The sequence below is a fragment of the Buceros rhinoceros genome, unplaced genomic scaffold (assembly GCF_000710305.1).
Source record: "Buceros rhinoceros silvestris isolate BGI_N320 unplaced genomic scaffold, ASM71030v1 scaffold1528, whole genome shotgun sequence".
Lineage (NCBI taxonomy): Eukaryota > Metazoa > Chordata > Aves > Bucerotiformes > Bucerotidae > Buceros > Buceros rhinoceros.
The window spans coordinates 47653-59236 of record NW_010426139.1 but is presented as its reverse complement, the minus strand read 5'-3'; the positions used below and the strand labels follow the sequence as shown (position 1 = coordinate 59236).

General features: G+C 47.3%; 1 protein-coding gene across 1 annotated transcript in view; it reads right to left on the bottom strand.

Moving 5' to 3' along the window:
* Positions 1 to 788: 788 nt before the first annotated feature.
* Positions 789 to 11584, bottom strand: part of ACVR2A (activin A receptor, type IIA) — a 57328-nt gene continuing 46532 nt past the window's right edge. The window contains exons 5-11 of the mRNA XM_010141351.1: positions 7998 to 8141; positions 6933 to 7076; positions 5882 to 6027; positions 5050 to 5164; positions 3597 to 3735; positions 2153 to 2283; positions 789 to 1359 (exon numbers count right to left, since the gene is read on the bottom strand). Coding sequence (XP_010139653.1) covers positions 1165 to 1359; positions 2153 to 2283; positions 3597 to 3735; positions 5050 to 5164; positions 5882 to 6027; positions 6933 to 7076; positions 7998 to 8141 — 1014 coding nt within the window. The 3' untranslated portion in view covers positions 789 to 1164. The remainder of the gene's footprint in view (positions 1360 to 2152; positions 2284 to 3596; positions 3736 to 5049; positions 5165 to 5881; positions 6028 to 6932; positions 7077 to 7997; positions 8142 to 11584) is intronic.

The window sequence follows — 11584 nt, the reverse complement described above, 5'->3', positions numbered from 1 at the left end:
TGGCCGCGGTAGCTGCACTCAGAGCCCCGCTGCGAATCTCCGAGCGGAGAGGAAGGAACTGGGGGTAACTGAGCTTCCTGAGGTGATCCAGAACCTGCTGTCGAGTGGAGCGGAACGCGCGCGGCAGACCTTCTCACAAACATAAATAGGAAAAAGGCTTTTAAAAAACCGAACGAGAAGTCAGAGCTTTCCAGTGTCAGAGCTCACAGAAAATTAAAAAAAAAAAGTCATGCTTAAGTTTTCAAATACTCCTCAGACACAGCAAACCTAAATAGTATCAGTTAAATAAACGCATGAGATACTCTGGGACGTGGAGGTAAGAGAGAAGCTTCAAACGAAAAGAGGAAGGAAAATGTTGTCTCCATAAACAGCACTTTTTTCTGGTTTTATACACAACAAGCTAGTACAAGGGAAGGCTAAAAACACTGCTGAGGACCGGCCCCGGCCCGCTGGCGTGAAGCGTCGCTGCCCCTCGCAGAAGACGGGGCCGGGACGCACAGCACGTACAAACCACGGGGCGGTTCGTTACTCCGATGGGGTTAGTGTTGTCAATCTCTCGCTTCGCGGCGGTGGAACTGAGGTATACCTGGTTGAGGGAGGTTAAGTAATACTTGGAAGCCTCTTTGCTCTATCCCACTGGATTACTTTGTTTCTGTACACCGAACAGCAGCACACTAAACATTCACAAGCTGTGTCATATTGGCATTACAATAGTCATTTTTATAAACAACGGCAAATGCAATAAAAACAAGTTACCCTTTTTTCTTTTTTTTTTTAAATCTGAAATGAAATGTTTGATTTAAAAAAAATAACAGTAGTTCATCAAAGGAATTAGTCTCTTCCGACAGGTATTAAGAAATCTGATGTCAGTTTTTAAAACGCTCGATTGGCCAGTACCGGCCCACAGTCTTCGTTTCAGTTCCTTAACAGCACGTTATCGTTGCTCAGTCTCGTCCTTCCGGCGTCGACAGGGAATGCACAAAGTCTCGTGGATCCACGATCAGGAGGAGGAAGGAGGGAATAAGGGCCAAACACCCCTGAAGGTGTTGCAGAGCGACTCACCGTCCCCCTCGGGCAGCGCGCGGCCGTGGCGTGAGCAGTCCCGCTCGCTTTAGCAGCTGCAGTGCCGAGTCCTGGCGGCCAGTGCCGTGACCAGTGCAACTATCATAGACTGGATTCTTTGGGAGGAAAGTCAACGTTTGTCACCATTGTGACCACAGTCACGATGTCCTCTGTCGTGATTATGTTAGTTAATTTTTGCATCTGAATAATCCGCTCCTCCACGCAGCCTGCCGACAGCCTGGCCTCCGCGTCGTGATCCCAGCACTCCTCGATCGTCTCGCACAGCATCGCCATGCCCTGCGGGCCAGCAGGGCCCAGGGGAGAACAACAAGGGCAAGAGTTACCGGAATGCCGCGGGCAAACAGCACCTGCCCAACGCTCGCCCTCCCGTCACCCGGGAAGCCGCGCCACGTAGGTCTGGAAGCGCAGCACGGGGTCTGGGGCTTACGACTGGCTGACTTTGCGCTGTTTGAGCCACAGCGAGCACAGCTTTTCAGCAGGCGCTCTGCTGCGGCCTGCTGGGGAAGCCATGGCGGGGTTTAAAGGGGCCGACGCTAAAGGAGCTTAAAGCTCTTTTGTGATCAGACAGAACAGGAATGGAAGATCAAACAGTGCGAAGGGGGATTTGTATCTGACAGCAGCCGACTCTTCCCCCAAGACACCCCGAGCCTACGGAGCACGATGCTAATTGCAGGCAGCAGATGGTAACACCCCGCTCCGTGTTTCTGCAGGCAGCACATCTAGTGTTTCTAACAACCCCCTTTTTGGAAAGAAAAAAACCCAAACAACAAAACTCATCCAGTGCTGGGACTCTGCAGGGGCGTGACCTGAGGCCTGGGGCCATAAAGCACACAGGAGAGCGAGCGACTGCTCCCTAACCCCGCCCCAAAACCTCTCCTCTGACACTGAAGATCAGGTGAGAGCGAATATTCTAAGATGAAGAACATACTAGTTCACAGTCCACTTAATTCTTACTGGAGATACTAAATTCCTCCCAAAAGATGGTGTTGTGACCACACCACGGGATTATCAACAGCCGGGATGCCGATCGCGACAGAGCGCTGACGAAGTTGGTTGCACAGCTACTTACAGAATGTTTCTGCCAACACTCTCTTAGAACAGGTCTCTTCTTTTTGTGAACTACCACTTCCTGCATGTCTTCGAGGGAGGGATGCTGGCCAATCTCTTCTTCAAACGGCAGCATGTACTCGTCAACTGGGCCTGCAGGTACAAACCAAGGAGTTAAACCACCAATTTTGGTTTAAAAAAAGAAGGGGGAAAAATAAGACCAGTAGCTTAGAAATGAGAGCCTACAGTGGGACCCTGAGGGAGCGGCTGCTTTCTGGTGGAAGCCGTTCCAAGCTCATCCTACGATGGGTTAGCAGCAAGATTTTCACCGAGATTTGAATGCAACAGCAGTGGCAGCCCAGGAGCTGAGGAGTGGATGTTTTACAGTACGCTGAGGCATGGAAAACCACTCCAGAACAAGGGACAGCCTCGGAGACTCGTGCGAGATGGGGTCGATCCTGTTCGTAAACAGCTGAACACTTTTAAAAGGGTAAAACCTCCTCCGTGGCTTCTGCTCCGCAAGGAAGGGCTGGCTGAAGCTGAAAGGCAGCGCCTGGAGCAGGAAAGCGCAGTGTGGCCACAGGCGGCTCTGCCAAGATCACCGGAACACACCAGTGGCTTTCTCCGTGGCCGGCTCTCGGCTCTCCCGGGACAGCTTTCTGGCACATCGCTCGCCCGAGTGAAACCCTCGTGTTCACTGAAGCTGAGTTTAGTGGCTTTAAAGACTATTCTGAAAGTGCAATTTTCTCCCAAACATTTTTGAGTCTGTCTTTTGTCTTGTTCTGGATTAATCCTGACTTAGTCTGGGCATCCAAAACAGATCTCGTTAGGAACTTTAAGGGATTTGCACTTGGAACAGGGTATCTGGTATCCTGAGAACTTCAATATTGGATCCAACAGCTTGTTTTGTGAGGAGAACAACTGTGCTGGTCCCACCACCAAAGCATCAGCTGCAGGTCTCTCAGGCCTCACTGCACTTTCAGTCTCTAAGCTGTCAGTGATTGCTCAGAAGTTCTGAGCTGGACTGATGCTACATTAGTGACAATGACAAAAGCGACAGGAGGCACTGAGCAGTCCCCTGCTCTGGCACCTGTGGCTAAAGCAGAAACGGAGCCTCCTCCGTGCCTCACTGCAGACAGGCAGGAGGAGGTCACCGTGACTCGGAGCTCTCCTGCCTATCCTTACGAGCAGCTGGAAAACTAGGAACTGCACCAGTGCTCGCTGGGTTCCCTCTCTTCCTTACCGTGCTCGGGAGAAGAAACGCAACAGGTATCCAAGCAGCAGAAATTTTTTACCTGGGACGGCAAATACTGACGAGACTAAATGACGAAGTGACTACGCGGTGTTGGCGTTTCATTCCTGCCTCCACCCTACACGCCCGTACCTGTAACCTGCCTGCCAGTTCCCTGCTCTCGATACACGCTGGAGCGACATTAACGATGTGCACGGTGGAAGGCGCTGCTTACCGTCCGAGGCAGTGCAGCGGGACGCCAGCTCCCAGAGGACCAGTCCCATGGCGTACATATCGATTCGCAGGAACGCATCCCTTTGGAAGTTTATAGCACCTTCTAGGACCTCGGGAGCCATGTACCTCCGGGTGCCGACCTGCAGAGACAGGGAGGCGTAGCAACTTGTCACGAAGAATCGACGTGACGACAATTACCACCCCAGCTGGTGCCGAACGTAAGGATACCACGATTTGTATGTGGTTACAGCACCGACAGGACTACTCTCCTGTCATGGCTGTCCTTGCTGAAGACTAAATCTTAGAAATTTCCTGGACTCTTATATCGACTAGCAGGTAAGAAGGGTTAGAAACAACATACAGGCCGAGCCCTATAAAGCAGAATAAAAAAGCAGCCCTAGAAATCTGAATATATTTTAAAATGACACATTTGCATAACAATTCGACATATTTGTCACCATCGTTCTTTATTGTATCTAGTTGATCCAGCTGCAGGTGTCCCGGCTCCCTGCAGGGGGTTGGACTGGAAGAGCTTTGAGGGTCCCTTCAACCCAAACCAGTCTGTCATTTCCTTCAAGGTTACAAGAAGGCCCCAATTTGTATTTTTTCATGTCATAAAGATGTGAAACGTGCTTAGGTTTCTCCCCATGACAGCAACAGTAACACAAATACCAAAGGAAAACTAGCTACCGCCGTGCAATTTACACTGAGAAAACTATATGACCCCCCTGCACGCACCCGGCTATTCAGGAATCTTTGGGAATATCCATTCCTTTTGACCCCAGCGAGTGATGAAATTGTGTCATCTGAATACACCAGAACTGACAGGAGGTCAGAACAAGGGCTGCTCCACTACTGAAACCTCCCTGGTAACAGCTGCGTTTCTCTTAAGCGGTTTCATCCTTCAGTTTTGCCGCTCAACCATAAACTGTAGAGTTCTGCCTACAATTAAACATATTTAGCTCTCCAGAAACCACAACGCTCTAAGCTCAAGCGTCTTTAAAAGTACATGGTACTAAGCAGTTCCCTGTCATCTGACAGGTGTCCTACGAGAGCGCTGTCCCTTCAGGAAAGTGACTGTTGCTAGGCCAGGAAGTTGGGAACTGGCTGCCTCAGTATCATTCCTCCACTTGTGCCCTGTTCGGAGCTACTGTTACTAAAATGCACCAAGACATCGTGCAAAGACATTTGCACTCTTGTGCAAATCCTCCACAAGAATGAAAGTGGGGGGCAGAGAGGCTGTGCCAGGAAGCGGAGGCCAGGAGGAGGCTGAGAGCTGTAATTATCTAAAAAAATTGTTTAATTTTTAGCCTGAAAGGAAAACACTAACTGCGACAACCCTTCAAGGTCACCACAATCGGGCAGATGACGGGGGATCCTGAGCATCAAGAACGCCTGAACAATCCATTTCCACTCCCAGGCAGTTAAAGGTTGTATCGTTTGTGGAAGTTTACCTGTCCATGGGTATCCCCCGCAGACTTTCCAGCCTCAAACTTTAAAGCTAGACCGAAATCAGCAATACAAGCCGTCAGGTTATTTTTCAGCAGCACGTTCTTGCTTTTGATGTCCCTTTCAAGACAAGGGGAAAAAAAAAAATTAGAGATCTTGGACATGAAATGCCACAAAGGAGAAAGTATGTATAAAAAAACAAAGATGACAATATGAAGGGCAAGAAAATTGTAAAGTAGCAATTCATTTGAACAATAAATTAATAAAATCAGGAGTACACTTTGCACCTTTGTTCCGATGGAAACACACACGACTGCAATTGGAACTGTCGTTCTAATCTTAGATTTAAAACACATACTGATTTATAGGCATGTATGATACAGAAATAGACTAAACGTGCTGTTACTGCACACTTGAATTACAACTACATTTTGTTTGTTTAAATAATAGGAAACAAAATACTTTGAAAAATGAGTCTTGATCGTTTCTAACACGGAGACACATGATTTCCTGCAGAAACAAAAGCTAATGGACTCGATCCAGGGGTTCCCACCCATCCTGTGGGTACCTCTCCCCACCATCCACTTCACCATCAGTCAAGCAGTTCAGCTCTCAGAACTCCCAGTTCCACGGAATCTATCGTGTGCTCACTCGACACCCCTATCTTTATCTCGGTTACCTCCATCACTGCAGCTCCCTGCTTACATTAAGGCTCTTGGTAATTCTGGAAGGAAGATGTGGCAGAGGAACTATCTGAATCATTCCTATCGCTCCGCATTTCGTACCCATAAGCTCCGAGTTAAGTGCTATCGCCCCAAACTCATCTGCATCCTGTACCTGTGGGAGATGGCAGGTTTGTGTCCGTCCTTCAGCCCCGGTATGTCCTCGTGAAGGTACGCCAAGCCTCTGGCCATAGTCTGCGCGATGTGACATAGCTCATTCCAAGAGACCACGTTAGCCTTCAGAAAGTCCGTTAACGAACCCTGCACAGTGGAACGGAGAAACAGTTACAGGATCCATCTCATTCTCATCTGAGGGGAGCTTCTAGCTGGCCCCATCACTACGGAACACGATGGGCCTGCCTGCCCATCGCTGCCTTCCGACTGTCTTACTTCTCTTACGGGCCAACAGCACATTCCAGTGTCAATGGTTTCGGAGTGAAATACACACTCCCAATAAATATAAAGAGAGAATGTAAAGCTCTTCTCTTCAAGCCCACTTCTACAGCCTCTCTAAACACACATTTTCATGAGTTTCCGTTTTATCCAGTCTGTGAATGTCGCTGTGTGAAAAGCCAACACTAAAGGGGAAAATGAACAACGGGCTGTCAAAGCGGAGAGGCGACACTTGAAAAATAAAACACTTGTATTTTCCATCAGAGGCGTCTCAGATGCACCTCTCCAACAGTAACAAGGGTTTTAAAACTCTTTGACTAAGAAAACGAAGAAAAAACAGTGGATAGAACAAAACAGTGACCGTATCCTTTATCACACACATTTGTGTTTCTTACCGTGGTTATCACAGCATCGTTCTTAGAGACTCCCATCAACAAGTCACACAAAAACAAAACCCCACAATCTCCACAAGATGGAGTTGATTTAATTTACGCTGGTTTAGATGGGGGGAGGATGTTCAAAAATACACATTCTAAAAAGCAAAGTAGCAGCAAGAATTTTTTGTTGTTTTCTAAAAAACCTCCTCCGTCGAGTAAAGACTGATGACGACTTTCTCAGCTGGCTGGAAGTGAATTGCCCATGAAAAGAGAAAAGCTAAGAGTAAGCAAAACCTATTTTAAATTTTATGTCTTAACTGCCTCAAGTTCACTTTTGTGACAGATTTCTAAGGCCATAATTATAGGAAAAGAAACTGCAGTGGGAACTGAAGGTACCTTTTCATGAAAGGCTGTAATTAGCCAGAGGTCGACATCAATGCTAGTGCCCCGCTTCTCGGCCCCAATGAACTGCAAAATATTGTCGTGCTTCATTCCAGGCAAACTGTATATTTCATATTCGTTCTGCCACGACTGTTTGTCCTTTAAACAAAAGCACATCAAACCAAGTTAATTCCGTAATCGCCAGAACAAGAGTAACTCTCCCTGACACATGTTTCCTCCTACAATTTAGCAGGATCTAAAAGCCGAAAGCGACTGCAAGACCTGCATGAAGAGCATGGTTCCACCTGTGTATTTTAATAGCCAAGAAGAAGCCCGTAAAGAGGCTGAAATAGGTTTTTCTTAATTAAAAATAATGAACCGAGTCTCGGGTTTCATTTCCGTTGTGCTGATGGCTGAAAGCAGCAGAAATACATGCCATTTCTCCTGGAAAAGGAGGAACCTGCAGATACATTTACCAAGCCAACACTTGGTTCATCATCAGAAAACACATTTCTTCACTCTGAGTAGCAGCAGGCATTTCTGATTCTTGGAAAATTTATCCCAGTGTCGTTGTGTGTGACCACTTTGCATTCTTTAACTAGGCTGGAGCTTAAAATTAGGAGCACAATCTATTCTAAAGCATGGCTTGCAGAGGGTACTTGCTGGGCAGTAAATATTATTTCCCTTTATTAAGGCGTATTTCACTGCAACGATCACCTCACAGGTTTGCATTTCAGGCCATTCCTCTACACTTAAAGTACAATTTAATTCGGAAACCATTAACAAATTCTTCTCAACTGATCATGAGATGTGTGAGAGCTGCTTAGACCTACTCATGCTGAATACATTGTTTTAGGACTAGTAGCATAAATAACTGTCAGAATTTTTCTTTCAATAATGTTTGTTGCATTAAAGTACTTATTTCAACTCAATAAAACTCTACCTGCATAGTCTTCAGCTCAAGATATCTACATTTACAGCATACACTGAAAATTCTCTGAAATACAAGTCTCTAACTGTGCCTAGAAAAGCCGGTTCGACATTACAATATTGCAAACATCACGGAGAACTTGTGCTTACCTGAATGGGGAATATTTTGACCGCGACATACTCGTTCAGTAGCTGAGCTTTCCACACACAACCAAATCTCCCCCTGGCTTTGATCTCTAGTAACTGCAGTGGCTTCAAACCCATCAACGGTGAAGGTGGTGGTGGTCCAGGATCCTGCAATCAGGTAAGAATCTTAATTAATCTTGCTATTATAGGTGCTACCTATGATGACAGCACTAGAAGCAGAGGTTTGTAAACTGGAAGAGCCTTGTACCACAGACCCGACCCCCCTTTGGAACAAATTCCCCCAAACAGACCAGAAACAACACAGCACAGAACTCAGCACAGCCACAAAACCCGTTTCCACGCGACTGACACTGCATCCCCTCAGCCACCAGCTGGGAAGCAGATGATGTCTGCAGCACCCCCCTGGCTGGGGCGGCTGCAGCGCAGAGCCGCAGGGAATCCCTCACTCCTGCAGTCACCACGTACTGCTTCAGCTCTCACCAGCCACTGAGCTGAAACCAGCACCACTCCACTTCAAAAACTCCACGGCTTTCTGGAACCTAAGGTTGCAAACCAGTACACAGCGGGCCATGCTGCTACAAGTCCTTCCAGGGCGTAACTAACATTTTTTATTCAGAAACCACTGAACCACACGCACAGCGCAGGCATTTAGCACAGGAAACCAGATATCGTCATCCCCACCGTCAGCCCTCCAACGCCACACGAACAGTGGTTTGAGGAACCACAGCACTGAGGTTTCAACCTACTCATCTGCTTCTACTGCTCCCAACTTCTGGTAGTGTAGAGAGCCAGAACATTACTCAAATGTGAGTACTTGGCCGTACTGGAATTAAATCTGAGCTGGAACTAAATCTAAGAGATTATCTTGTATCTTACAATGTTTGTACTTTACTGCAGGGCTAGCTCAAAAAATTCCTGTTCAAACATGACAGCACAAGCTGGAAAGCACAACTGTGTGTCGTGTCAGAGAGCTTCCATACCGCTGTCCATAACCCACTGATCCTACTACAGATCCAAACCATCTCCCCTTCCGGGAAAGAAAATGTGACAGCTTATTGACTCTTGTATTTCAGATTTCCCCCCTCTCTCACATATTCTGTATCTGAATATAAAAAGTAGATTTTCAACTTTATTGCCAGAGATGCACTTTTTTCTGGGCTGTCCTTTTCTCTCCCATCTACTACATTAGGTGAGCTTGTACCCACGTGAGGTTCTTCCCTGCCACGAACAAACGCATCACTTACACTTGCATCAAAGCCTTTGACTATGCGCAGAACCAGAGACACCTGATCTCTTCTGCCTGATCCCTGTTTTCTGCAGGAAAGTCAGTCAAGTTCTGGTGTGCAGTGGTCACCAAGCAGAATTACCGATACTGTCACCAGGAGATACAGCTTTGCCTTCCTGCCATGTGCCCTCAAATTAGTTTAGCCATGATTTGTTCCTCAGTCCAAGCTACTGCAGCAGATTGCAAACGTCAAAGGCAGCAGTGACAGCTTGGGGCCGACTGCCAGATCAGACGGGACGAAGGAGGACGATTGCAAACGTCAAAGGCAGCAGTGACAGCTTAGGGCCGACTGCCAGATCAGATGGGACGAAGGAGGACAGCTGCTTTTAGTGGTAGTGCAGGCCTACAGAGACCACAGAACTCTACCACAAGTCTCAATATTACATATGAAAGGAACAAAGAAATGAAAGGTGGGTATCGCTTGTAAATGAGATCCACACCGCAGAACACAACAAAAAACCCCTGAAGTCTCCTGTTGAGAAGAGCCTCCAGAGCGTACACTTGGCTTCTGCTTTTGCCCAGTCACCGCTGTAAAGCTGTTCTACGGAGAAGGAATGGAGACCACCGAAGTAGTTGCTCCTACAAACCAAATGAGAGTACTCGATAGTTAAGTATTTGAGCACTTCACTCAGCGACATAAAAGTCTCGTGCATGTTAAAGACATATTTTCTGAACCTCTGTGGTCTTTAGCATACGCTACTTCTGCAAGAACGGAGACAAGGGCTTCCGTACCCAACACCAGCCTTGAGCAGTTCAAGAGCAGGAGTAACTAACCATCCTCTTGTTCCTTATTAAATAACAAATACATCTCTCACAGAACAAGTTCCATCGAGAGATAGATTTACAGCAATTTAAAGAAACTGTATCCTTAAGTTTTGAGCCTAGTGACTTGCCCGAATTAAGAGAACCCAGGTCCCGCTTTGCTTTAGCGGCCAGAACAACTCCCCTTCCTTTCCACACCCTCCACCCAAAACATCGGCCGGTATTTTGAAGCATACGATGTGAGTTTTTTCCGTCGATCATCAAGCAAATAGCCACTAACACTTCTCAAAGATCTGATGAAAGAAATTCCATCCTGAGAGGAGGCAGGAAATCCCCCGCAAAAAGTGGCCGGCGAAAACCGGTGCTTCTTACTTTCATATCAGACCACAATACTTTTCATATGATTTTGTTATTTCCTAGAAAATACTGGTCTTGCAGAATATGTTTCCACCACCTTATGTAGCAGCCTCCTGTGGTTCCCTGCACATTTCCCTGTCGTGTTGAGACAGTTCTATGAAGTCAAAACTTCCGGCGTTCTTCTAAGAAGCAACACCCGCCCCCACACACAAATCAAAACAAATCCCAATTTAAAATGGAAAGTATAACTGCCTTCTGTTAACACAGCGCAGAAGAATAGTTTCCCAGGTTTTTTCCGATTTTGTTTTCTCTGAACAACTTTGTTACAAACCAACAGACATTTACTCTGAACCTACAGGTACTATTTTTATACAGAAACATTCCTCGACAGTATTTTCAACTTCCTTTACTTTGAAGAATGTTTAACGTGCCACAGGCATAACTATTTTCGCACGGCTTTTTAAGCTCCTCTCCGCGGCGCCGAGGCTGATGATACAAGGGCAGTAAAGATATAATGTGGAGATGTTAGTCTAACAGCTTGCCACAGCTGTTGAAAACCAAGGGCCCCACTTCCCGTTCCCAAGCTCTGCTGTGCCTTCCCTTGGGCTGATGGTGGTACTTCTGTGACCACACCGCACGTCGAGGCGATACACTGGAGTTACTGCATTGTTTTAGCAGTCAGGTTACTCTTGTGACAGTTTAGAAAACTGAATCTGTTTGCAACAGGGTCCAGGTTAACACAAAAAGCACTGTCACTTCATCCCAAAGACTCCACCTTCGCCATGACGTGTTCTGGCCGAACCCTGGGGCAGTGACACCAGGAACGCTGCTGCTGCACAATCACCTACTGACGGATAAAGAGCACAAGTGGCACAAGTGTCCAGAGGGACCTGGACAACTCGGAGAAGTGGGCCTGTGTGAACCTCACGAGGTTCAACCAGGCCAAGCGCAAGGTGCTACACATGGGTCAAGGCAATCTCTGGTATCAGCACAGCCTGGGGTATGATGGGATTGAGAGCAAGCCCTGAGGAGAAGGACTTCATGGAAGAAAAGCTGGACTTGAGCTGGCAATGTGCACTCACAGCCCAGCAGCCCCCCATGTGCTGGGCTCAGCCCCAGCAGCGTGGGCAGCAGCTCGAGGGGGGGATCCTGCCCCTCTGCTGAGCTTTGCTCTGGGGGGACCCCC